General features: G+C 46.0%; 1 protein-coding gene and 1 long non-coding RNA gene across 3 annotated transcripts in view; one reads left to right on the top strand and one right to left on the bottom strand.

The window, feature by feature from the left end:
* The first annotated feature begins 239 nt into the window (after positions 1–239).
* Positions 240–26,950, top strand: part of LOC146177897 (protein MIS12 homolog) — a 36,041-nt gene continuing 9,330 nt past the window's right edge. Inside the window, exons 1-4 of one of the 2 annotated variants that reach the window (XM_084580639.1) lie at positions 240–402; positions 3,450–3,517; positions 12,382–12,474; positions 18,845–18,988. In XM_084580639.1, the coding sequence (XP_084436765.1) occupies positions 336–402; positions 3,450–3,517; positions 12,382–12,474; positions 18,845–18,988 (372 nt within the window). In that variant the 5' untranslated portion in view covers positions 240–335. The remainder of the gene's footprint in view (positions 403–3,449; positions 3,518–12,381; positions 12,475–18,844; positions 18,989–26,950) is intronic. The other variant, XM_084580641.1, reaches the window with a different exon arrangement.
* LOC146177896 (uncharacterized) overlaps positions 16,745–26,950 on the bottom strand; it is a 55,582-nt gene continuing 45,376 nt past the window's right edge. Inside the window, exon 3 of the long non-coding RNA XR_014701102.1 lies at positions 16,745–16,881. This is a non-coding gene — a long non-coding RNA (uncharacterized LOC146177896). The remainder of the gene's footprint in view (positions 16,882–26,950) is intronic.

Here is a 26,950-nt window from a genome sequence, read left to right as displayed (position 1 = left end):
GTTACTTGCAACATACTGCAGGCATGTTCCGTCGACAAGGGCGAGTTGACACGCACTGCAGAACTAGCGTCGCACGCCAAGTCCGCCTTGCGAGCGATCACGGAGCCGGCGACACTGGCGACCAGCTATCGGCCTATCGCTAGAAACGGCGACGGGAAGCAGCAGACATTTTAGAAACAAAATATAAATTATATTTTACGTCACATCCGGCAAGTTATTTCTCCTCACTGGCGCATGCGCAGAAGCGACGGAGCATTTCAATAAAGGTCTGGTTGGTTCCCGCGTTGCGCGCGGTCTGTGGTTTTGTCGATTTAAATTAACTTGGTCCTTGAACAATGGAGGACAACGACTCCTATGCAGTGCAGCATTTTGGCGTGTCACCAAGGAACGTCGCGGACTCAAGTAAGAATTTCGCTCAACGCGCAAACAAGCTCCAACTGAAATTTCCTTTCTTTTGCCAAGTTTGCGCTAATATGTAATTGACCTGCAACTCGAGAATAATACATGTGAACCCATGACAACAGCGCGACAGACGGGACGTGGAAGAAAGGACGACAACACAGAGCGCTGACTCACAAATGAAACGTTTATTAGCCACCAGCCAGTATAAAAACTGCCCTGGTGCCAGAAAGGAAACAGGCACGCTTGACTTGCGTGAGATTATAAACGCCAGTACATTAGGCACGTGTCAATTACAGGCAATTGTCATACCTGGGAAGAAAAAAAAAACTGTCAGCATAACAGCAGGAACACGTTAATATTCACAATCTAAATAGCGATTTTCTTTATCTGACAGCGCTACAGAAGGAGCACTGATACATTGTTCCGATGTCTTAGATATCAAGTGGGCTTCTATTATTTCCCTCGTTAGCGTGTCGCGGTTCTTTTCTATCACGGAGCATTCTTTATACAGGGGAAAACAGACATTGGTACCATCGTCTTCTTCATTGTCATCTTTGCAGTGTCTGGAGTGTTTGGCTACGTGGCCTGTGATAGCTGCACGAGAAACATTGTACTCGTGCTCCTTTAACCTTTCGCTAACACATATCGGACAGTTTGGCCGATGTAGCACTTGCCGCATGACATTGGCAAAGAGTAAATTACTCCTTCTTGGCAGGGCACGAATTGTTTCGCGTGCCTTATCGGGCACCTGCGTTAATCTTCCACTGAATTAACTTTTTTCATATTAGCAAAAGGTAAAAGACGTGCGCAAAAAGTAGATGAAGAAAGAGACGTGACAACAACACGTCTCTTTCTTCATCTACTTTTTGCGCAAGTATTTTACCTTTTGCTAATATGAACCAACTCGCCCAGAAGAAAGTACTTATTAACTTTTTTCACCAGGCCAGACAGTCGCTTGGGCGCTGAAAAGACGACTTCGACGCCAGCACGTCTCCCAATTCTTTTTAAGTTGTGCGAAACTTGATGCAGATAAGGCACCACAGCGATCTTCCTTTTGTTCTCATCTTTCCTTGCCTCGCCCGCCCCATCAATCCTTAACTTTTTCTGCAGTTTTTCTGTAACGGAACACAAAACATCTGGAGGGTAGCCAGCCATTGTCAGACGATTTACTTGGTTGCAGAGGCTGTGCTCCAACCTGTGTACACAAGATTTCTTAAGAGCGTTAAAAAGTACAGAATGAACAATTGCTCTTTTCACCAGCTTTGAGTGGGCTGATGAAAAAGGCAAGATTGGCTTAGCACCACGGGGCTCAAAAGCCCAACAAACATGAGATGAGGTGAAATGAAGCGAGAGATCTAAAAACCTAATAAAATCATTCTCTGGTACTTCGTGTGTTAAAATCAAAGGGTTAAGGCACTTTGAGAATACCGAAAAAAGGTCATGAAATTGCTGCTCGAAATCGAGGTTGTCACAGTCTAAAAACACGAAGTAGTCGTCCACAAATCTGAAAATGCGACGTAAACTTGATTTTTTAAAACGCTCTTTCAAAATTCTATCGCGTGCAGCCAAGAACACATCACTAAGGAAAGATGCTAAACACGAACCAATACAGACTCCCTCTTTTTGAATGAAAACCTCTCCTTTCCATTCGGCAAATGTCGAGGCAAGATAAAGTGACAGCAATTCAAGGAATCCACCTGTGGAAATACCGCACTCATTTTGAAATGCTACAGCACCATGTTGGTCAATAAGGTCACTTACAGATGACAGAATTTCTGCTTGAGGCATGGTGTAATACAGATCCTTTACATCACTAGAAAATCCACAAAGCCTCTTATCGTAGTTACATTTCAAGAAAGCGATCACATCGTCTGAGCGTCTTACTCTGAAAGGATCATCAATTGATAAAAGATTCAGTTTCTTCTGCAGGAATTTTGCTACATGCTGCTGCCATGTACCAATCTCAGAGACTATTACACAGAACGGCCACTCTGGTTTGTGGGTTTTCGCAGTGAAAAACAATTCAAGCAGGGGTTTAGATGTGTCTTTTATCATATTTGACAGCATATTTAATTTCAGCCAATCAAGTTTTTTCGCCTTGCTCTTGACGTTGGCTATTGACACATCATTGCGTTTGTCAAACACAGCAAGAACCGATTCTGATGCTTTTGACATATACGCATCCCGGTCCAAAACAACAAATCCCCATCCTTGTCGGCAAGGAGGAGCGAGAACGAGTTCTCTTTCAACCAGCTGAATATTTGAGCGGGTACGGTGAAGTTGCACGTGAAAAGTACGAGTTGGTAACTTTGGATATGGTTTGCTGCATGCTTGCGTTCCAAGCTCGTGCGGAATGAAAGTCATTTTTTGCTGGGAAGGCGAAAGATTCTCAACAAAAGCGATTGATCAGTAAACGTTTGTAGAGTTGAGCCAATCAAGTGCCTTCCGGCCTTTTGTATCTAGTTATCGCATTGTTTCTTTCTTTCTTTTTTTTTTTTTTTTGAAGAGCACCCCTAATAAAAGCACATTCTCACTGATGACCAATTTGGCTCACGAAGGAAATGGGCCTTGTAAACCACAAAACTAATTATTTAGAAAGCATATGAACAGAAATTATTAACATTAGGGGTAGTGATAGATTTCTGTAAGGGCGTTGATGGCATTAATCATATAAGATTAATCAGAAAATTAAATATATGGCTTTGGAGGAGTATATTTAAGCTTGATAAAGAGCTATCTTGAGTGCCGGCATCAATTGGTTAATGGGAAGTTATACATTACATATTAAAATGCTGCAGAGATTACTGCAACATGGTAGAAGGGGAACTTCCTTGAAACACACTTATGGGCTTGCTTACAGTCTTTCCTGTACGCCTTCTGTAAAATGGCACCCCTTTAGTAATGTTGCTGGCAGCAAGAGAAGACTGCTTCTTTATTTACACTGTCATAAAGCAGTTTGCACTCCTGGACTGCATAGCTTGATGTAAAAAGAGGGGCCAATACCACTGTTATTAGGAGATTACAGTGTGCCACATCTTGTGTTGCAGTGTACAACATCTGGTTCGACTACACGGAGAGGTGTCTCGATGCTCTCAAGGTATCCATGCGAGATAGGGTAAGGGTGACTTTGATGGCCTTCATGGTACAACTCCTTTCCCAAGCATAAACAGATAGAGGCAAGAAAGATGAGCAACGCACATGCTACTTTGTCTTCATCCTTCATGTCTTTGTTTGTCTATGCTGAAAACGTGAAGAACCTGTAGCAACTAGTTCAGCTTTCCATTTTAGTGGCCAGTATGTTTCGGTTTACCTTAACTTTCCAGGAAACAGGCACTGCTGTACGCAGTGTGCGGCACTGTCCAGCACACTTAAGGCCACACAGTCACTGATGAATGTGCACCACTGCCGTACAAGACCAGCAAGTGAAAGCCTTCATGCAAAATGTCAAACAACAGGATGGTGAGCAAATTTAAACAAGGTGCACTTACAGAAAATACAGTGCTGTAGTGACGGGGACAAGAATCACCATAAGCTGGACTATACCCACTGCAGGGCGAAGGCTTCTCCCATATTCCTCCAATTAACTCCGTCCCATTCTAACTGCATCCACTTGACCGCTGCGAACTTATTAACTTCATCTGCCCACCTAACTTTTTTCCGCCCACTGCTATGCTTTCCTTCCCTTGGAATCCAATTTGTTACCCTAAGTGACCATCGGTTATCCTCTTTATGCACTACATGCCCTGCCCATGCCCATTTCTTTTTCTCGATTCCCACTAGAATGTAATGAACTCGAGTTATTTTTCTGACCTACTTCGCACGCTTCCCATCTCTTAACATTATGGCTGCCATTTTCCTTTCCATAGCTTTCAGCATTGTACTCAACTTGAGTAGAGCCCTTTTTGTTAGCCTCCACATTCCAGCCCCATAGGTGAGTACAGGTAAAATGCGACTATTGCATACTTTCCTCTTGACAATATGAAAAAGCACTGAACATTCAGTGCTTTTTCATATTGTCAAGAGGAAAGGGTAGAGGGCAGGAAGCCTCAGTTTGCAGGTCGGGCAAACATTTCGACAAGTGGACTTGTCTTCGCTTGAGCTTAAGCTAACAGAACCTTTCTTTGCAAAGATATTTAGATGAATTTTTGATTATTTTGAAACTTTCATCCGATGACGTTCTAGCAGAAGTAGCTGATGTGATTTTAGGTGAATTTTTCTAGCTGCTCAAGCTTTCTTAAATTCACTGTGGAATTTCCGCAAAATGCTTCCATTCAGTTTTTAGATCTTAAGCTGCTTTTTAAGCACAGTAATCATGTGTGTTGGGCCTTCCAGCCCAAGACGAAGAAAGCCTTGTTGCCTTCCGATCCTTTCCATTCTAAGATGGTGAAGCAAGGCCTAGCCTCTTCATGTTTTAGATCTGCGGTTTTAAAATCGTGCATTCACATGCTGCATTCTAGTTTTCATCTTCAAGTGGAATGACTGGAAAAGGCAGGTTATCTGAGTTTGCTGTTAAGCGCGGCTGCCGAAAGCTACGGAAGAAGGAAAAAGAACCTGTTTCCCTACAAACTACCAGCCAGAAGAAACTTGAAGCCATTCTTTACATTCATAACATTTCATATAATCTTAAAAAGATTTCAGGCAAATATGGCATTGATATTGTTCTTTCTGCACCTTGCAAACTTCCCAGATTGTGCAATTAGGTGGGAAAGAGTGTTTTGATATCAGGCACGTGTGGCAAGAAACACCTAGAAGAGAACAAGCGTCTTGCACGCGTGAAAAGGGGTCGTTTACAAGATTTTCCTCAGTTGTGGGCGTGTTTATATTGGACAAACTAGTAGGTGCTGAAATGATAGTTTACGAGAGCTTGCGCGTTCCTTGGGGGTGGCGAGGGGTTTGAATTTGCCGATTCATTGCCACGCTTGTTGGGGCTGTTGCCCACAGCTCAGCCAGACTGAGATTATAGTAAGAAGAAAGGGACAACTTGAAAGAGAGATTGTAGAGGCAGGTGCCATCCTGCGTTTGCATCCAGATGATTGTGTTAGCTCACCTTCTGTCATTCTCCTCCAAAAAGAGCTAGATTTCCTTGTCATGTGACCTCTTGGGTGGTTGTTTTTCTCTTTTTGGTTTATATGCATCCACTTTCTCCGGTGGAACTTTTTGTTTTGGTTTCTTTTCATGCTCGTCTCGTGCTGTTGTCGATTGTTCAGATTCCTTTGTAATGATTTTCTTTTTACAGATCCTGTTTGTTATCACCTGTTTAACATCTTCCACGTGCAGATTGTTGTCTTTTAAGTTTCGCCAAGGGTCTTGTTTGGTTTTCATGTTTCATTTTACTTTACCTGATTGTAAGGTCACATGTGCCATCTGTCTTCAAAAGCCTTTGTTTTTTCAGTAAACTTTTCAGTTGCCAGTACCGCCCTGTGTTGTCTCCTCCCTCCGTCCTGTGCCTGCTGCAGTTTTATTTTCCTTAAGGGTTTTTCTCATTAAGCAACAAAACGTGCTCAGTAAGTAGGCATTTAATTACCAGACAGCATCTTCACGACCATGTCATCACCAACAACTGATATAGTAAAGACCCTGATATAGTAAAAATTTTTGCCGGTCTCAGTGAGTTTACTATAAATGGGTTGTACTGTATTATGGCAGCAGATTAGGCATGCTGACATTGTACAGGGTCTTGAATATTTGAGGCCTTGGTTTAAAAAAAATCCTATGCAAAATCTACTGCACTATTCGAGCTTAAATAACGTTCACAAAGTAGCAATATATGGTCTACGTTATTTAATAAGTGTTTCTACATCGGCTCTTGCCTAGATTTTCCGGAATTGACGAAAAACTGCTCTCGGCGGCGTGCACAATTTTCGCAGAAGAGAGTCGAAAAGGTGCTTTGACATTGTGCGCCATCTGTCGAGCAGCGAGGCAAGCGCACCAACCCGAGAGCGCCAACCCGAGAGACACCGCCCCCTGTAGAATCGGGGTGGTGTTGAAACAAGTTGGTCTAGTGCAGTCGAAAAGCACGAGCATCATTTGTCACGGGGTGACCGGTGGAGTCGGTCACGTGCTCACTCAGTCTAAATTTTGTGACTGCTGCACTTGGAAAATTTCCACCCGTGTTTGATCTTTACAGCATTTGCTGCAATAGGAAAGAGTGGCCATTTGGCTGTGTGATAACATTTTTCGTTCTTAGCACTGTTAGAGGGCGTGGTTTGGCATATAGCACTCTCTGCTTTTTTCTCCTTAGCAAATGGAGAAGCACCAGTTAACCAGGAAACCAGTTAGCATCATGCAGGACGCACAGTTTTGACACAAAGCGTAGTTTGGCTAGCGAATGTGCAGTTTTTTCATAAATGTCCCCTGACCACCTGTTAGCAAAAACATACCGGAGGCATACAACTGCAAAAACATGTTTCCAAGCATTGCATGCTGTAGGAATTGGCCTTTCGTGGGTGCTATGCTAGTCTCGCTGCAGGCGTAGCATTACGGGCTATCAATTCTTTTCTGGTGTAGGAAAGCCCCCCCCCCCTCACACTTGTCTTGCCCTCAAGAGCTAGCCTTACCTGTAGACTTGCTTACGTACATACATACTTTCTGTTAAAATTGGATGCATTTATCAGCAGGACTAAACTCCAATTTCACATGTGGTTGTTGTGTTGAACCAACAGGGCTGCTGCCCTTCCGTCAGCTTTTACTGGAGTGTGCACACATTGAAATTTTTCAGGCACAAATGAATGGAAAATTAAAATGAGCCAGCATCATTCATCTGGCTGATCGAGAAATCACATGACAGACACTTGAATGCTCATGTGTCTGTCCTGTGCTGTGGAGCTTGTCTCGCGATTTCTTCATCAACATGGTTACAATGCACCAAATGCTCCCTTTATTCTTCTTGTTTATTTCAAAGTTGACATGGTAGTACAGTCGTGCCTCGTTACTATGGACACTTTGGTTTTCGACCAAAACTGTCCATAAAGCGAGTCATCCATAATAACGAGTCATGAATAAAAACTAAAAAGATTTTATTGAAAAAAAAAAAATGTGTAATTAATGACTGCTTTTGTGCATACCGGTGTGCACTGGACTCAAAATTAGACAGAACTCCGGCAATTTTGAGTGCATTATCCCTGTCATCGTTGTCCTCAAAATATTGCAGTGCAGTCTGAAGCGACTCGCGCACTATGGCACGTGTAATGGTAGGCTTTATGTTGGTCGTACTCTCGAGCACCAACTCTTCACTGGCTGATGAATCAGTGTCCGATTCTATACTCGCCGCCACTTCCAAAATGACCTCGTCACTGAGCTGCTCCTCCACGTCCGCTTCATCATCCGCGGCGAGGAGTTGTTCTGCGGCGCTCTCTGGGTCAGCTGCACCTGCCTCTTTTAGTGATTCTCGAAGCCTTGCCAGGGGAATGTCATCATCCAAACTACAACTTTCTGGGTCCAACTCCTGATGCGGTAAAATACCAGTGTGGCGCCAGCAGTTAGTGATGGTCGTTTCACTTATGGCATCCCATGCAAGCTTAAGCTGCCTCAAGCACGAGCGAAGATCTACTGTCTGCGGCTCCTGCTTCTCAACACAACGAAGGTAGTGTCGGACCAAAGCAGCTTGGTAGTGTGCTTTTGTTGCTCTAATTATGCCGGCATCAAGTGGCTGAATCTTAGCAGTCATGTTTGGTGGGAGAAAGATGAGGTTGATATTTTTGAACTCTTCAGGGGAAATAGTGTTGCAGCCGGCATTATCAACGAGAAGAACCACTTTGCGACCGCTTAGCTTTAGGTTTTGGTCAAATTTTTGCAGAAACCCTCTAAAAAGATTTGAAGTCATCCATGATTTTTTATTTGCTTCATATGTACAGTATATAGATGGGGAGAATGTTTTTCCAAAGCATCGGGGTCTTTTTGATTTTGCCACTACGATTGGCTTCACCTTGTCCGTCCCACTCGCATTGCACATGAGGCCTACCGTAATTCGCTCCTTACTGCGCTTTTTTTCCTGTTGCAGGGCCGCGAGCAAGAGTTGCGGATGGACCGAGCTTATAGAAGAAACCGGTTTCGTCAAAGTTGTAGATATCATCCAGGAGATAGCCGCTAAGTAGCTGTTTGAGATTTTCTTGAGACGAGGAAACAGCCGAGCTGTCGATGCTGCCGCTTTCTCCATGAATCCGTCGACTCAAAATGCCATGTCGGTTCTTAAACCTTGTCAGCCATCCTCTTGAGTAGCTGAAGTCAGTCACGCCTAGACAGAGTGCAGAATATTTTTTCACAGTAAACATCACCTTGTTTTACCGAACAAAATATTCCATAAGTCATCACAGCTGAAGTCTATCAAGACGGAGGAGAAGGAACGGTACGTACCCATAATGTTGCCGAGGCAGTGAGCCTTCTCTTGAAGCATTTCGTCGCTCACTACAGCACCATTTGCGCACACATTCCCGAACCACATCAATAAGGATGACTCCATCTCTTCAAACTGTGCTGGGCGCTGTCGAACTGTGGCTGACGCTGCGATGCCGACGTTGAGCCATTTGTCATAGTCTTTTAATATCGATGCTACCGTCGACCTGGCGAGGCTGAGGCCTAGCTTAACTTGGGCCCAGTCCCTCACGGCCTGGACTGACTGGGATGGCTTCTGCCGCTTGTGTTTACAGATGTCCCTCTTTGCGGCAATGTTCAGCTCCGTTCTTTTGCGTTTAACTCCCGCCATGCCAAAAGTTCGACTAAAGTTGAGGGTTACAGGCTCCCGATTCTTTGCACTTTTTTGTTTTTGCCTGGTTAACCTTTCTTTTTTTCCCTTTACTCTTTCTGTTCCTTTTACCTTCTTGAGCTGTTTTTGCTGTCCTGCTTGCCAACTTTAAGGAGAGGCGGGGCCAGTCAAGCTGCACCAGCTTTTTTCTCGCTTTCCTCGCCACATGTAGTTTTTTAAACCTTGTGTGGTGAAAATAAAGCCAAAGCAAGGAAGCGAGGGAGTCATGTTGGCAGGCTGCTATGCAGAGGGCTATTGAACAGCCCCTTCTGGCGCTGTTTGTATGTGCTCCTATGAAACAAACACTGCAAGCTGAAGTAAACAACGGCTAGCCGACTACGAAGAGCTCAGACCTTGTCAAGGCCGCATCGTTGACTCAAAGCGAAGCCGACGGCGCAAAATGTGACAGTTCGGCAGCGCAACAGTGACGAAAACCAGGAGCATGAAAGGGAAGCGCGTTCAGGACGGGACTCCCGGCCCCAGTTGCGTGCTCGTCGCATTTTTTTTGTCGCTCTATTTCGTGAGTGTGTCTTAACTCTGACCGAAAAGCGTTATCGGCTTCGTGGAACACACATTGTGCTTTGGGAAAGAAAAACTTCAGTTCCTGCCGCCACGTTAGGCGCTTGTCTTTCTTCCTGTCATTTCTTTCTTACGCCTTTACCGGCCTCTCTGTTCACGTCCAGTAGAATTTATTGCAACCACATGTTGCTGTTTTCCCGACTGCGGCCTCTCTTTGCGGAGCTTCCGCTGCACCCAGAAATCTCCCGGCTCCCTCCTGTCGGGGTCTTTCTTACTTAGCTGGCCCTCGGTTTGCTCCTGCGCTCCCCCATCCCCCTCCCTAAAACGGCGACGCGCCCGCTATGGTTCTTTCCAACTCCACAGGACTCGTTCAAGCATCCGGCCGTATCTGCTATCGCATAGGTTCGCGGGCGGCGCGCCCTTCTTTCACTTGCGTTCGGACTCCTCTGCTTTTTTTCAAGCGCTGTCCATATTAACGAGACAAAAATACATGGGCTCAAGTGGGCTGTGTGCATTCTTCCCCTGTCTATTGTCCAGACAGCGAGTTTCCATATTAACGAGGCATAAATACGTTGAAAAAGTTTCGTCCCCAGAAAAGCTGTCCATAATTCGGGTCGTCCATATTAACGGGGGTCATATTAACGGGGCACAACTGTATTTGCAAACGAAATTAAAATTACGACTGCGCAAAAGCACATGCGGTACTGAAAAATTCATTATACATTTTATGAAGGACTCTCCACACTAGCTTTGCTGTATAAGATGGACCTGCATGAAATCAGAGCTTTTGGATCATACCAGTTGCGAAACTCCGCTTCAAAAAGTGACCGAATTTGTACGCATTTTTCGTGTGTCTATGGATTGTCGCGCCATCCGGAAGCGCTCAATACAAGCTTTTTGCTATTGCCGCCATTGCCTTTTGGAAATCAAATTTTTCCCTTCTCTTTTCCATCTTAATTAACTATATGGCTATTATCCTAGTAATGTTTGCTGCTGCAGGTCTTCAACTAATTGTGTTTTCCATAATAGTTGTGCATTTATCAACAATCAGACAATTTGGAATTTGGACACAGTTTTTTTTAATGGCCGCGGGTGCTGCCACCATTCGTAAACACCCGAATTTTGACCAAACAAAACCGCCGGTTTTTGATACATGGGCCCTACGGGAAGTTTCACAACTGGTAGTATTAGGGAACTCTGCATGAAACTGTGTGGAGCTGTCATATTGCTGCTGATTGTCATATTGCTGCTACATATTGCTGCTGTCATATTGCTGCTTGTTCAGCCTCCAAGGGACCAGAAAAAATGTCCCAATTAACCGAAAGCTTGGAATGGGCCTGAAAAAACTGTATGAAAGTCATTTTATGGGGTGGACATCTACACGATGGTTGTCTGCGTTTTAGATGAAGCCCAAGTGAGGATGGCATTCTCTCCTGGCTTCATCAAGTGATCTGCATACACCATAGAGGGGCTTACACTCTTAATTGGGGGGAAAGCTGAGGGCGCTGCACTTCAGCCACCATGGCCGCGCTAAGAATCATAGGCCAATGTCCTACTTGGTGCGGGGCAGTTGGTTTTTCTCAGGTGCGTGAAGTGGCGTTACTATGTCGTCTCTTTTTCGTTATCATCTCTCGAGATGCGTACATAGAATGCAAAAGCCATAGTAGCGAAGGCGCAAAAGCAGACTTCGCCAATGAAAGGTTTCTGTTTCCCGAAATGATTGCGCAACCATGAATATTTTCAAAATGTTTTTTTTTTAAGTGCGAAATATTAGTATCTGTGCTGCTCAAAGCTTAGCCAATAGGAGAAAGAGCCATCGCTTATATTGGATAAATTTCACACAGACATGCTGCTTCTCTCTCTTATTCCAATTTATAGTCACAAAATTGAATATTAGGACATTGTTTACGATAGAACAATCTTTGCATTAGTTTTGGCCAAAAGTTGTCGTTCTGTGCTCGGTAGTTCTCCGGCCCATAATGCTTTGGGCGCCCATGGGGGCTGAACTGGTCGTCAGGAAACTCCATGTAAACTCCCATAGATGGCGACACAGCTTTCCCTCTAGGTAAGAGTAAGAAACTCTATGGCGTACACTGTAGTTCTGGACGGCCTTCTTCTCAAAAGGCCCCATCAGGTTCTGAGGATGCTTCACTGCATGTGTCTGCGCATTGTCAGTAAATGGAACCGGCTGCGTCCTGACATTGTTGAAACTGCTGATTGTGCAAAGTTTGTCGATGCGCTTAGTTATTACGCGTAGCTTTCTTTATTTTCCCCCTTTCTTGTCCACTGATTGATTACCGGTGTTTGTTTCTTGTATTTGTTATTACTCTGATGCTTTGAAACGGGTTTCTATCGTTCCACACTTCTGCAATACTTATCAGGACGATGTATTTGATGCCTGTACTGTTTTCACTTTAGAACTTCGGCGCTGACAAGTGTTCGTTTTTTGCCTTGTCCCCCCTACTGTAATGCCCACCAGGGCGATATGTAGGTACTTGAATAAATAAATAAATAAATTGTGGTGAAGCTCACAGTACGGGGATACTGCGGTGGTAAATTAAAACATTTTCTAATATTTGGAAATTTCAAATATCAGTTTTTCAAATACAAGTTGTAATGTTTGCTATTCAATTCATATTCGGAAAACTGGTATTCTAAGTAACAAACATATGCAATTTGTGTTTGGATATTTGCACAACCTTAGTTTGTCTCCCTGCCAGACTGATGTGCCCCTTGATGTGGTGGAGTCGACAGTTGGAGCTGTGTTTCAAGCCATGATTCCTGAGATGAACCGGGAAGCAAACAAGTTGGAGGTAAGTTTTCTGCAGGTAACACTGCTGTTTGCAGTTTTAGAACTCTTGTTCGTCGTTCCTGCATTGTAAGAAAAAATAATTGAAGAACACTGCTGAATCTGCATTGGAATAATGCGAAAACACGAATGCTGCTGTTGGTTGCTTCTGGTTGCTTCTAGTTGCTTCTAGTTGCTTAATTCACTTTTGCCCATTTTAGCCTTTGGTACTTTCAAATTGCGTGCCAATCCCTTCCTATGCCCTTTTTTCGGCTCTACTTCTGGTTGCGTGACGTCACATGCTTGACGTCATATCCACTACGGCACCCTTTCTCTCTTTCCGCTTTCACTCCCACCTTCCTCCCTTCCCTTACGCGCAGTTCAGGTGTCCACAGAACAAGTATGGCAGATACTGCACTATTCCTGTGAGCCAGTTATTCTTATTGATTACCTAATTAACTTATTGGCCTAATTATGTTTTCTGTAACAAGATTACGTCACCCTCTATCGATTGATATCACTCATTAACCTCTACCACTTCTCAATTACTCACAACTGATGCAGACACGATTTTGCGGACACGTTCCGCGGACAGGGCCTGCGGACAGAAATCTGTGAACATAGCGAAGTAGTGCTTTCACATTAAAAATGTTCAAAGAACTTTAGACGGAGGCAGACAACAGCTCAAGGCAGGACTTTCATACTTTTTCGCCTTCCTCCATGCTGAGTATTTTTGAATTTTTTTCATCCTTAGAATATCTCGCCAACTGGCCTACAGCTGTGCATCTCTTATTAAACCTAGTTAGAACAAAATGGTAAGATGTCCGCGATTTTTTATTACATTCAGGTTTTATGCAGTTTTCGCATGAAGACTCAAAGGGGCAATGTGGAACGAAAACAGATTAATACCTTTGCCACACAGTCACTTTCGATCCTCTTTGAACTCAATCTGCATTGAGGTTTTCAAGAAGGATTCAAGTGTCCCGTGCTACATGGGCGTTTTCAATGAGCGTCGAGAAATTTTCCTCATGTGCACTTTAGAGCTCACCGATGACGAGGGTGTCGATGACCGTATTCGAGTGTGCTTGTAATATCAAGAGCGCTTGAAGAAGCAGCTTGAAGTCAAGCAGGCTCAAGCTCGATTGCACTTGAAAGTTGCTGTGTGACAACCTCGATCTGCATTGAGTTGAATGCAGATCGAGTTCAATGAGGATTGAAACTGTCCGTGTGACAGGGGTATAAGAATGGGTTGTAAGGAAAACCACCTTGAAAGTAAAGTTTTTGGGCAAGTTGGTCACTTATCTTCAACATAACTGCAGTGAAAAAAAAAAGATTAGCACTAAGGAAGGAAAGACAAACACGACACAGACAATCGCTGCTGTTTTTTTGCACTGTAGTTCCAAATCAACTTTATTTCCAACCTACTAGTTAAGGGTCCCCCAGGCAAAAAGCTGTCACAGACAGCTTGACTGGGGCCTGGGGGCTTATACCTCTGTCACGTGGGCAGTTTCAATGCCCATTGAGTCAATGGAGATAGAACTCAATGGGGATTGGCTACTGCCACACGGCGGTTTTCAATTACGATTGAACTCGATCGTTGTTGATTCAATGAGGTTCGCGAATGGCTATTGGAATGCCAAGGAACATTGAGAGCAGCCCCGCACTCACTCTAAGGTGAAAAACAAGACATCTTCTGTATTAAATTATTTAACTACATTAAACAGTTCACCAACTAGTTTTTCACAAGTCAAAAAGATCGCTCTAGAGAATGTGCGGCATTCATTGTAAACAAACTGATGCTGCTCTAGGCTGTCTAGGTGCTGTTCTATGGCAGTGCAGCATGCTGCAGTGTTTCGCTCATGTTCGGCCTTTACAACGCTTTGCGACAACTGAGACCAAGAAGAGCCCCATATGCGCTTCTAACGATAGCAACTATGAATGCGGTGACGACTGCCGAGCTGTGGCAGCATTGCTGGCGCAAAATGAATGCGGCAATTGCATATCATTCGTCGTCGTTCCACTCTTGCTTCCCTGTGGGTTATATGCCGTGCTGTGAGGTATTTGAATACCCTTCTCTGAACTTTCATTTAATAATAGCTGTTAGTGCGATATCCACCTCGTTTTATCCTGTTTCACTTCATATTTTTACTAGGTGTTTTTACCCGTGGCGCCATCTCTCGCTTGACACGCTCACTACTCAATAGTCTGAAATTTGCGGTGTGGCATTGGTGCATCTCGATGACCCTCGAAAATTCCAATGACCATTCACTCAATGGGCATTGAGATTGCCCGTGTGACAGAGGTATTACAAGCAGCATCTCGCAGTGGACTTCACAGCACAATCAAAAATGAATATGAACATGAGAGCAAAAGCAATGCTTACACTTCGTAAACAATTATACACACAGCAGATATAAAAAAAAGGAATATGAACATGAAGCTCATACAATTAGCAAATGCAGTGTTTACACTTCGTGAAGAGTTATACAATAATATTTCAATATATTTCATTTCGATGCATTTAAAAAACCAATACATGCTAGCACATTATAATGCAAACAAATGTTACTTGGAAGTTATGCGGAAGCACCTGCTTGCAGTAAATGAGAATTGCTCTGAGGGTGCGGTGTGACTGCGGCAGCAGCCTCCACCTCTGCCACGGCTCGTGTCTATGAGGGAGTAGAGAAAGGGGATGGAGGAGGAATCAGTCTGGTAGAGAGCGGCCGCCACTGAGCGAGGAAGCGCCTGCGTCTTCACACATGTCCCCATTCGCCCACTCCCCTCCCTTGCCCCAGGAAATTGACTTTGCCTTGTGTCGCCGGCATGGCCCACTGTAGAGGTATGCACGGGCTGAAATTTTGAGAGCCCGGCACGGGCCTTATATGCTACAGAACCAAGGCGAGCATGGCCCAACACTGAGAGGGCTTATGCCTGGTCTGGCCCGGCCCAGTGCTCAAATATAAAGGCCGAGTATGAGCTTTCGGGCCGGCTCGAGCACATACACAGCTGTACTCCACTGTTGCCGCTACCAGTGTGCAGGAGCCCATGAGCAACCGTGTGGTGGCAGCAATGGGCGCATGCTGTTTGTGGGCCTGGGGTTTTTCTTCTTTTTTCTGCTAACTTTTGTTGCTTTTGAACATGAACTATTGTAGTGCCATGTTCCAAAAGAAAGCAGCAGAGACTGCTGCATTTGCCGTGTAGATGCGCCGTCGGCGCTTAAACGTGAAGCATTAATTGTATCAACTACGGTCGGTCGTTGCTATCGTAGACGTTCATCTCATGTCAATTTGTGTTTATCGCCCTGAAACTTACGAGGCTCTGCCAAACTTCCAGCAGTTCAGCACTAGCTAAGAGATAGTCGATGCCGGTACCATGCGTTCGTTATATGGAAGTCAACTGCTGCGACGTGTTCGTTGCATGGAATTTTCAAATGCACATTCTTCAGTGGCAGCGTTAGGGAATTGAACAACTTCGCAATATCGAGGAATTCGCTACATGGAGGTTTGTTACATAGATGCTTAACTGTATGCCCTTTAAGTTGAGGTAAACTTCATACTATGTAGCCATCTCCATTCTCTTGTTCTACCCTCATTCCTGATATCTAATGAGACTGTTTACACTGATGAGAAGAAGTTTTGCAATGTAGCTCTTCCCTTTATGCAGCTCAGTGCCAAACTTAAGTTGGAGTTCCTCGCCTAATGTGTAGACGGTAGCATTATTTAATCATTATGTAAACTATTCTATTTGCAGGGTAATCTTGGACCTTGCCAGGTGGGATGTGTTTCTTTACAGCACATATGACTAAACGTACTCGCTTCTTATTGGTTTGGTTGGTTTGGTTTATGGGGCGCAACGGTTCAAAACGACTCAGGCTATGGGGGATGCCGCAGTGGAAGGCTGCAAGTGCTAATGTTCGCCTTGCATTGACATCACACTTCTAGCTATAACAAGGTCCCTGCTTTCAAATCGTCATTGCATCTGACCCGGCCACGCAATAAAGTTAAGTGGCAGGCCATGTGAAGCAGCACGTCCGGCTCCCTCTGTGCTTGCATCGTTTTGCATCGATACTCATCTGCGTGCAACACAGTATTGCTTTGAAAGCAGCGTCCATGTTATAGCTAGAAGTGGATGACCCTGTATGTGGGCTCCATCGAAGTGGCTGCGGCAGCAAGGTTCAAACTCAGATGCTTCATAACCTAGTCACTGAGCCACTGTGGCGGGCGTTTCTGTTGTTGCAAGGATGGGAAAGTTGATTATAGTCCATAGTACTTGTGTCATCTTTCCTTCGTTTCGTCCTCGTATTCTGTTATTCCGAGGCAGGCTCTGCTAGACTTGGTGGTGCATAGCTAAGGAGCCTAGAGACTTGGAAGGAGGCCACCAGGACATCAATGACAAAACTGTTGGCAGCCATGGCGTGGTGAAGAGATGGGAGCTGGAACATTATTCAGTGGAATCAGTGTTTGGCATTGCCATTCATGGATCCTGTGCGTCTATACCGACAGCCAGGCGAGACATAACTAGTCCACATCATTCAGCGGCTCAGTGTTTTGAGAGAAAACTCTTAAAGAGAAAGTATGGTGAGATGGTAGAGTATCCCTCTACCATCCATTAATCACCTGTCCATCGATCTATCGATGGATCGATACTCTACCATCGATCATATCTGCAATATAACCAGTCGACAGAAAAGCTATGTATATATAGGGAAATGAGGGGCTGGATATTACAGAGTTTAAAGGAGCTGACAGTTTACGAGTCTAAGGCAAATGTTGAGGATTTCGGCAAGAATTGACAAGAATTAGTCTTATGGTGATTATCGGGATAAAGAATATTAAATGAAAAATGGAAGGAAAAAACAATGCGATGATGGTGTGTTTGTATATATAGACACACATAAAAAAAGAGATATGTATAATGGCTGCACAGCAACCATAGTTCTGCATAAAGAAAGTGATAAAATTCCAATTAAGAAAGGTGTTGGGCAAGGAGACTGATCTCCCCAGTTCTATCTACAGCTTGCTTAGAGGGTGTATTCGAGGACATGGAATGGGAGCAGTTAGGCACTGAAGTAAAACTTGTGGCTGGGCTAGTTGGTTCATCATCGTATGATTTTCTCTCCAATGAACTGGATCTACCAAGATTAGCAAAGTCTATAAGTGACTGCAATGGCAAGAGTCTTAGCATATTTTTTACGGCGAAGACTCATAAAGAAGGTGTGCCTTTTCGTTGCATCGTAAGCGAGCGAGGGTCTTGGCAGCGCTTAACCAACTTGGGTCAAGTGGATGCAGCTAGCACAGGACCAGATTAATTGGAGTAAAATGAAGAGGCCTTTGCCCTGGAGTGAGTATAGTCCGGCTGATGATCATGATGAGAGAAATTCACTCGTCACTCTCGTCCAATAGCAGCCATTGTGATTTGCATAGAAACTCTAAAGATATGTTATCGCTAACAATAGTGTTGTATGTTTTGTTTGGTGCATGGAAATAACTGTCATTACTGTTGGTTACAGACTTTAAAACTTAATTCAAGTCTCTAAATGCGGAGATTTGTACTTGAACGTGTTACATTAAATTCTTGTTAATTCAGCCTTGAAAGGACCAGAAAAAATGTTTGAATTAAGCAGAAGTTCGAATCATTGAATGGGCTGGAAAAAAGCAGATCATCTGCATAAGAGTTAGCTTATCTGATGAACACCTGTATGTCTCTATTTGACATGGCAGGTCAAATGCGGTAGTGTTTTCAACACCGCTTTTTAGAGCGCGCCCGTTCCTGGGTTTCGCGTCACCGTCGTCCCTCTCGAGCAAAGTGGAAATCAAACCTTCCAGGACCCTTGTGTAAGGGTTCCAGGTAAGCCCCTGGGCTGTCTGCACGGCATTGTTAAAGAAGCGGGGCTTTATAGGTGTTGGCTGGTCTTTCCCATAAAGAAGCGGAGCTTTATAGGTGTTGGCTGGTCTTTCCCATAACTCTATGCCGATATGTCTCTAATGGAAAGTGTTAAGCAATAATCGGATGAACAGGGAGCCATTAATGAGAGCACATCATATACAGCAACAGAGTTGAAACTTGGGTCAGTTGGTACATGTTCTTGAAAAAAACCAGTCAAAACACGAAGGACAAAGAGGTAGACGAGTCACAAACATCGACTGGATGTATGTGCCTCAATGTGCGTGCCAGTCGATGTGTGTGCCTCGTCTTCCTCTTTGTCCTTCGTGTTTTGACTGGTTTTTTTCAAGAACATAACTGAAAAGCGAAGCTTAAGTGCCCCCCAGATGTTTTGATGGCATGTGACTGATGACGTTAAAATACGAGTGGCCATTAGCAGTTGGGCTAGCAGGTGCAATGTTCTGTAGTGGCCATGCAGAAATGCTGTGCTGTGTTTCTTCCCATCACTGCAGGAGCTACTGAGGCAGGAGATAATGCACATTCCCCCGCATGTGCTTCTCCCTGAGGACGAGGTGCACCGGGAGGGACCCAGGGCGGCACAGGGGGTGGCCTCCCTCAGGCAGCAGCTCGACGCAGTGCGGAAACGCCTGGCTGAGGTGAGCGCCCTGTTCAAGTGCTCATGCTGATGCTTGTTCAGTACAAGACTCGAGAGTCTGATAAAGGACTCTGTTGACTCAATCGAAACAGGTTCTTAAAGGTCCACTGAAATGGTTCACCAAGAAGGGTAAGCAACGCCATAACACTGATAGATATTGAACCACCCATCATTCTCCCGCAAAAATTTTCTATCTAGCTTCTGTAACACCAGAGATATCAGCGATTAAAAATGACCCTTCCAAATTTCCCTCTCAACCCTTACGCCGAAGGGAGCGATAAAAAAATAAAGAATACAAGCAAGTTCAAAGCTCCGCCCAGAAATGCGTCACTTCGACGAACTTCCGGTTCACGCGCGCTCGCTCGCTGGCGTATTTGCGTCAACTCGTCCTCGCTCGCACACGCCTGAGTTGTTCGCGAGTTCGCGTAGCGATGGTTAGTGTAACTGCGAACCCGTGGTTAGCCCACGTTACACTGCGGACCAAATAACCGCGGTTATCGCAAACCGAGCTTGGCGACCTCGGTTTGCGTCGTTAATCGAGGTCACGGTGTGATCGAGGTTATGACGGCGTCTGTTGACGGAGGCTACTCTTCGGCACCCGAGTGCGCGAAACGTACGAGCGGGTCTGCTTCACAAAGTTATTCATTTGCTCACTGTATCACGTTTAATTTTAGAGATCGATGTATAGAATATAGTGCCGCCCGACGTCTTCGATTACGGCCGACAGCGCACCGACTGCGTACTGAAGCCTTGTCTTGCCTGCAGTATCGTTTGAACGGCTTGTTGCTGAGCAGAACGTCAAAAAATGCCCGGCCTTAGCTATGAAAGCACACGAGTTTGCAACGCTTGCAGTACGGGATGCCGCGAGCAGGCTCAGGTACGTTACCGCAAGGGTGGGGCGCGCGGGCGCGGCGAACGACGGTGCCGTGCGTGACCGTCCCTAGTCGTCGCTAAGCCTAAATTGTTTCGCCTCGAAGCCGCGGCGGTCGGTGCTTTGGAACTGATCAACGCTGCCGTAAATCGTCTACTTATGAAACTGCCTTATAGTGAATCCTATCCTGCCATAATAAAATAATTATAGGATTAACTCTGGCGACGCATTAATCGCAGAGCTAGTAAGAGCAGATCGGATCAGCCGAAATGCACCAGCGGCAGCTGGCTTGAGCAGAAACTAGCTTGTATCACGGCTATCGCTCTTACCAGCAATTTGCTGCTGGTCAGCGATCCTCACAAGGGCTTCATGCTTGATATTTGGCTCAGTATTCCAGACGCCAACAAATTTTAGCACGCTTTATTTCGGACATCGGTGCTAACGATCCGCCGTGTCGTTCGCGAACGGTATGCGGGAGGAGGGGCCACAGCGGCGGTGTTTACGGCGGTAGAGGAGGTGCTGCCATTGTGCGGGGCTTGACCGTGCTGTTGACGCCTCGTCGGACAACACTCCGATACTCCTGAAACCACGTTATATAAATAAGATATTTGTAAATGCAGCTTCGTTCCGCCGATCACTGCGTCGCTTCGGTTGTTGTACTTGATGGGCAATGGTCGCCTAACCGATAAGGGCGGCGAGCTGTGTAACAGCCCGCACAGAGTTCGAGCAGCGCACGAGCAGACGACTTTCGCAGCTACCGGAAGTGTGTCCGTGACGTCATGGCTGCAGTGGCCGCAGCGAATGGCAGCTTCTAGCAAGCCTTGCCAGTCAACTCACCCGTGACCTCACGGGTTAAGGAAATAGTTCCATGCGACACCGCCAAACGACGACTTCTCTGCCCGCGAATTTCAAAAAACGCTGTTTTTAAAAATTAATAATAAATCGCTGGCTTTGTTCCAAGGAGTTGTAATTTGGGTTAGTGCTCAAAAGTATTTGTTCTACACACTGAACACGTTTATCAGTGGCTTCTTGGTGGCCGTTTCAGTGGACCTTTAAAGGAACACACTGAGTTGCATTGATAGGTTACTACATTCCAATAACCGAGAGCCTACTCTCAGTGAAAATGCAAGCTTTATAAGCTGTTCGTCGTTTATGGCAGATTAAGAGAGCACGCGAATGACGTGAGGACTAGCAAAGCTTTCTTGCGAACCACGTGTCTTCATGTGGGTGCATTCCTCAGTTCGGAAAGTGCAAAGTGCTGCGCACGTATAATAGCCAGCTAATACGGGAGCTTTACGAAGCCTTTGTTATCCATGACAAAGAATTTGTGATACAGTAGAATCTCGGTGATACGAACTCGGCTGATACGAAATTCGGTGTGATACGAATTCATAAAATTCCCCGGCCGAATTGCATTGCGTTCAGTGGGCAAAAAGTCGGATGTTCCAAACACTTTTTCTTTTCGCTACGGGTGATACGAACTTCGGTATCAGGACCGGGCGAGGCCCACGCACACACACACAGCGAGAAAAGCATGCGCAGCGGCGCAGCACTGATAGCATGGATCACGCACACGCGCGCGAAAGAAGAAAAAAAAATTACAGCGGGAAAAAACCGGCTTGGCAACCCGCAGCAGCAGCGAAGTTGGCGAAGGAAGGCGGCGATATTTTGCCCCCCCCTTCCGCTCTCTCTCTTTCTCTCCCCTCCCCCCGCTTTTTTTTTTTTTTTTTTAATTGTGCGCACGGCCTTGCGGCCCTCTCCACATTTCTCCGCCGCCCCGCAGGCCACGCTCTTCCGCTTTCTGGAGTCTCCGCTGCAGCGGCAACACGTTGCTACACGTTGCTTCGTTTTCTCGTTTGTTGAGGCTGACACCGCGTTGATAGCGCGTCGTTTCGTGATCATCTCGGCAACGCGAAAAGGTACATCATACTGCAATGTCACGGAAGAGAAAGGCGCTGACCTTTAAAGACAAATTGGAAATTTTAAATAAGGTGGACAAAGAGCCCAAGAAAAGGCGCACTGACATGGCCAAGGAGCTAGGCCTGCCGCTGTCAACGTTGTCAACGATCGTTGGTCAGCGCGACCAAATTATGCAGAATGTGCAGCACTTCGCCATGAATTCTAAAGAAGCCAAATCTGCCCACCATGTGAAGTTGGAAGAGGTTCTTCTAACGTGGTTCAGAGAGGTCACAGCGGCCGGCATCAACATCGACGGAAAAGTGCTTCGTGAGAAGGCAGCGGACATCGCACTCACACTTGGAATTGGCGACTTTCAGGCCTCCGGTGGATGGATTCACCGGTTCAAGGCGCGTCATAATCTTTCCTACAAGACCGTTTGTGGCGAAGGAAAAGAAGTTGACTCCTCCGCCGTGGAAGACTGGATGACAACCACACTGCCGTCTTACATAGCGGGATATGAGGCACGTGATGTTTTTAATGTAGATGAAGCAGGGCTGTTTTACAATCTCTAGCCCAAAAAAAGTTTGTGCTTTAAAGGCGATGCCTGCCGGGGCGGACAAAAGAGCAAACAACGTATCACAGTTTTGTTTTGTTGCAACGCCGACGGATCGGAAAAGATGCCGCTGACAGTCATTGGCAAATAACAAAAGGCCCGATGCTTTAAGGCAGCCGGTCGATTGCCCTGCGTCTACAAGGTGAACAAAAAAACATGGATGACGTCTTCTTTGTTTATGGAATTCGTCACGTACCTCGACGGCAAGATGCCTTGCCACAACAGAAAAATAGTTTTGCTGCTGGACCAGTGCACCGCCCATCCAAAACAAATGACACTACAGAGCGTTAAGGTGGTGTTCCTGCCCCCGAACGCAACAAGTCATTTGCAACCACTGGATGCTGGGATTATAAGGAATGTTAAGCACCATTTCAAAGCTTTGTTGGTGCGCCGCCTCCTCGCGAAGATTGAAAGGAAGGACGCGAATCTCCAGATCACTCTTCTGGACGCTGTGCATTTTCTTGCAATTGCCTGGGATCGCGTCGTTCCTACGACCATCGCCAATTGTTTCGCGAAGTGTGGGGTTTTCATATCCGCTGTGGCTATTGCCTCGCAAGTGCCAGACCCGATTCCCATCGATGTCTGGAATCAACTTGACGTCGACTGTTGCGTCGACGATTTCGTCACTACGGACGACGACCTTGCCACCTGTGGTCTCCGCACGGTTGAAGATATTGCGGAGGAAGCGTCATCACAGCCTGGCATTCCATGCAGTGACGAAGATGACGACAGCCAAAGCGTTGATGACCCACCGCCGACGGCAGCAGAAACGATGCTCGCCATCGATGTTCTGCGGCGCGCCGTGACCTCCGAGTCTGTGCGGGAGAAGACAGCGGCCCAATTTTTTCAGTTTTCAAAACTCTCTGTTATCAGATCTCGCGGAAAAGAAGGTGAAGAAGGATATACGCGATTTCTTTCAACGAAAATAAATATTTCGTACCTGTTGGAAGGCTTGAAAACGGATTTTGCTCGTTTTTTGGTGATACGAAATTTCGGGTGATACGAAAATTTTCGTCTCCCTTTGAATTTTGTATCACCGAAATTCTACTGTATTTTGTAATTCTGTGATTTTTGTGTTTTCTTCTGCTTTCCTTCCGTATCTGTATTCTTGCACGAAATACACTCAGTTGTAAGTCAGCGCTCGTGTCTGTGCTTCTTCCCGTGGTTTCGCCCTGTTATGTTCTAAGTCATGAACCAACTAGCTCAATAATATTCCCTTTTCAACATGGTATGGTATGGTCATAATCATCACCAGCCTGACTACACCTACAGCAGACCAAAGGCCCTTCATCAAACCTGGTCCTGTGCCAGCTGCATCCACCTGACCCTGTGAACGTCCTAATCTCATCTGGCCACATACTTGATGTCCCCCACTACACAGCTTTCCCATGGAATCCACTTAGTTACCCATTGGTTTTCTTGCCCTCGCATCACATGCCTGTTTCTGGTAGGATGTTTTCTTCCCTGGCCTGCCCTTTTCCTAATGTTGTACAGTTAATACTGGATACTATACTGAACTCAAAAGGGATTGGCAGATGTGTATACAAAAAGGCGTACCCGTGGAAGTTGCATGTAATTTTACGCAGATTGCTCAAAACCTGCAGTGTGCAGTAGTAAAACGGAAACGGGAAACAATAATGAGACTAGCGAACTGCGCATCAATATTTACTGCTTAGTGCTGTGCAGTGTGTGTAGCTGTGGGCAGAATAGTTGTAGATGGGATCATGAAAAGCAGCATAATCTCCATTCAAGAAATGGAGTTCAACCCAGAGTAGGGCATATCGTATGCAGCACAGAAAAAGTTCCAACACAGTGACACCAGATTCTGCTGGGTCCCAAGCCATGCCGGGACAGTTGGTAACGAAGCAGTCGACACATGAGCCCAGAGTGGCAAAATCGAGGAGATGGACATACCCTGGCAAGGCTGCGTGGAGTTTCTAAATACATGATAAATTGAAATCTAAATGCCAGGAGCTTTTGGATAAATCCTGATGGACATTTTTTCGGATCCACTAGTATTGCCTGTGGACAAATCCTTATGGATTTTTTTTGGATCCACTAGTATTGCCTTTGGATAGATCGTTATGGATTTTTTTGGATCCACTTATATTGTCTTTGGATAGATACTTATGGATTTTTTCGATCCACTATTATTGCCTTTGGATAGATCCTTATGGATTTTTTGAATCCACTAGTATTGCCTTTGGATAGATCCTGATGGATATTTTTTGGATCCACAAGTATTACCTTTGGATAGATCCTTATGGATTTTTTTTTGATCCACTAGTATTGCTTTGGATAGATTCTTATGGATTTTTTTTTGATCCACTAGTATTGCCTTTGGATAGATCCTTATGGATTTGTTTTTGGATCCGCTACTATTGCCTTTGGATAGATCCTTGAGGATTTTTTTGGGATCCACTAGTATTGCCTTTGGATAGATCCTTATGGATTTTTTTGGATCCACTAATATTGCCGCGTGCCTTTCTGAAAAGAGGACAAAGAAGAACAGAGGACAAAGAGGACAAAACTGAGTGTAGCGCGTGGAACTGTTCCGATCAGTGATCGCTGCCTTGTACTCGTTACATTTTCTGGTGGAGCAGCGGGGTACGATTTCCCTTTTTGCTGAGTGCAACCCCTCAAGGGCAACCGAGAGCCACCACGGATTTGACACCGGTCCATCGCACTTGCAGCCGCCGCCTTCGAGGTCAGTCGCCAGAGTTCGGGCCTCTTTCCTGCACGCCTGTGGCCAACATGCATAGGTCCAACCCGAACATTGCTTCTAACGGAGAGTCTTCACCCCAGTTCGTCGTCCTCCAGTCTCGAACGCCACCGTCCTTCCATGGCGAGCTTTATGAGGACGCTGAAGACTGGCTGGACCAATTCGAACGGGTCGCCAATTACAACGGCTGGGATGAGCAAAGGAAGCTCTATAATGTCTACTTTGCTCTCGAAGATTCAGCGCGGACGTGGTTCGTGAACCACGAAACGACACTATCAACATGGGACCTCTTTCGTCGCCATCTGTTGGCGACCTACACCGCCAACGACCGAAGAGAGCGTGCGGAGTCGGCGCTGAAATCTCGTATCCAAGCCCCAAATGAGAGCATTGGAATGTTCTACGAGGACATGATCCGCCTTTTTAGGCGTTCTGATCCAAATATGTCAGAGGAGACGAAAGTGCGCCACCTAATGCGCGGGGTGAAGCAAGAACTATTTGCTGGGCTTGTGCGCAATCCACCTGGCACGGCATCAGAGTTTCTAGCGGAGGCCACCACGATAGAACAAACACTTCGACACAGGGCTCAGCACTATAACTGTAACGTGTCCGCCATGTCACCGGTCGTCTACGGTTCCGGCATCAACGGTTCTGATGATGCCTTAAGGGAGCTGATTCGATCTGTGGTCAGGGAAGAGCTGAGACATATTCAGCTACAGGGTCTAACATCGTCGTCGAGGCTTCCATCACTCGCGGAGGTCGTTTGCGAAGAAGTGAGGCAAGCCGTCGTCCCGGAACCGTCTGTGCCTGGTGTGCAGCCACCGCCACCGAGTGTGCCAACGTACGCGGCCGTGCTTCAGCAGCATAACCTCTGTGATCCTCCAAGAGGGAACCCCACTGTGCCGCATCCAAACCAGCACCACAGTGGGTACGGCTCTCCCAGAGCCAGAGTGAACCCCCCTACTCTTGATCCAAGCCCACGCCATCCTCCTCTTCTAGCCGAAGCACGATTCCGAAGGACTGACGTCTGGCGTACCCCTGACAATCAGCCCCTTTGTTATCACTGTGGTGAGGCCGGTCACATGTTAAGGTTATGTCCGTACCGCCGCGCCGGACTTCGTGGCTTTCATCCGCGTGCACGATGTCCTCGGAGTGGTGAACGACCACCCGAAATCGAGGAGTACCTGTCGACGCATACGAATCCTCCGGACGTCCCACAGTACGGGTCCCGCGTCATTACCTCTTCCCGTTATCGTTCTCCAAGTCCACGGCCCTCTACATCCCGCACTAGCCGCTCGACGAGCCCCCGCTCCCCGAGGCTTCGGGAAAACTAGGAACAGCGACCTGCGGAGGTGAGGCCGCTGACGAGCGAAGTGCTGAACATCCTCCATCAAGTTTAGTGCAAGATAACGGCTATCAGACGGCGACATGTAACGATGAACCTGAGTGCGCAGTTTCGGACATACCAGTTTCTATCGACGATTGTCTCATTACAGCTTTAGTTGATACGGGGGCGGACTATTCAGTTATGAGCAGTGGGTTAGCCAGGAAATTGAAGAAAGTTTTAACCGAGTGGACTGGGCCTCAGATCCGCACTGCAGGGGGACACCTTATTACCCCGGCTGGAAGATGCGTTGCGAGAGTTGCAATTGACGGATTTGTTTATGTTTGCGACTTCGTTGTACTTACCCACTGTTCGCGAGACGTCATACTCGGCTTGGACTTCTTACAGGCTAATGGTGCGATAATTAATTTACAAGAATCACGAGTGACATTTTCGCCGAGCCAAGCCATTGCGAGATCTAGCGTCGACGGTTCATCAACGTCCGCCTTACGTATTACAGCTGCTGACGTTACGGTC

This window comes from Amblyomma maculatum, chromosome 10 (genome assembly GCF_055883805.1).
Source record: "Amblyomma maculatum isolate TAMU_Amacu chromosome 10, ASM5588380v1, whole genome shotgun sequence".
Taxonomy (NCBI): Eukaryota; Metazoa; Arthropoda; class Arachnida; order Ixodida; family Ixodidae; genus Amblyomma; species Amblyomma maculatum.
This window is presented reverse-complemented; position numbering and strand designations above follow the sequence as displayed.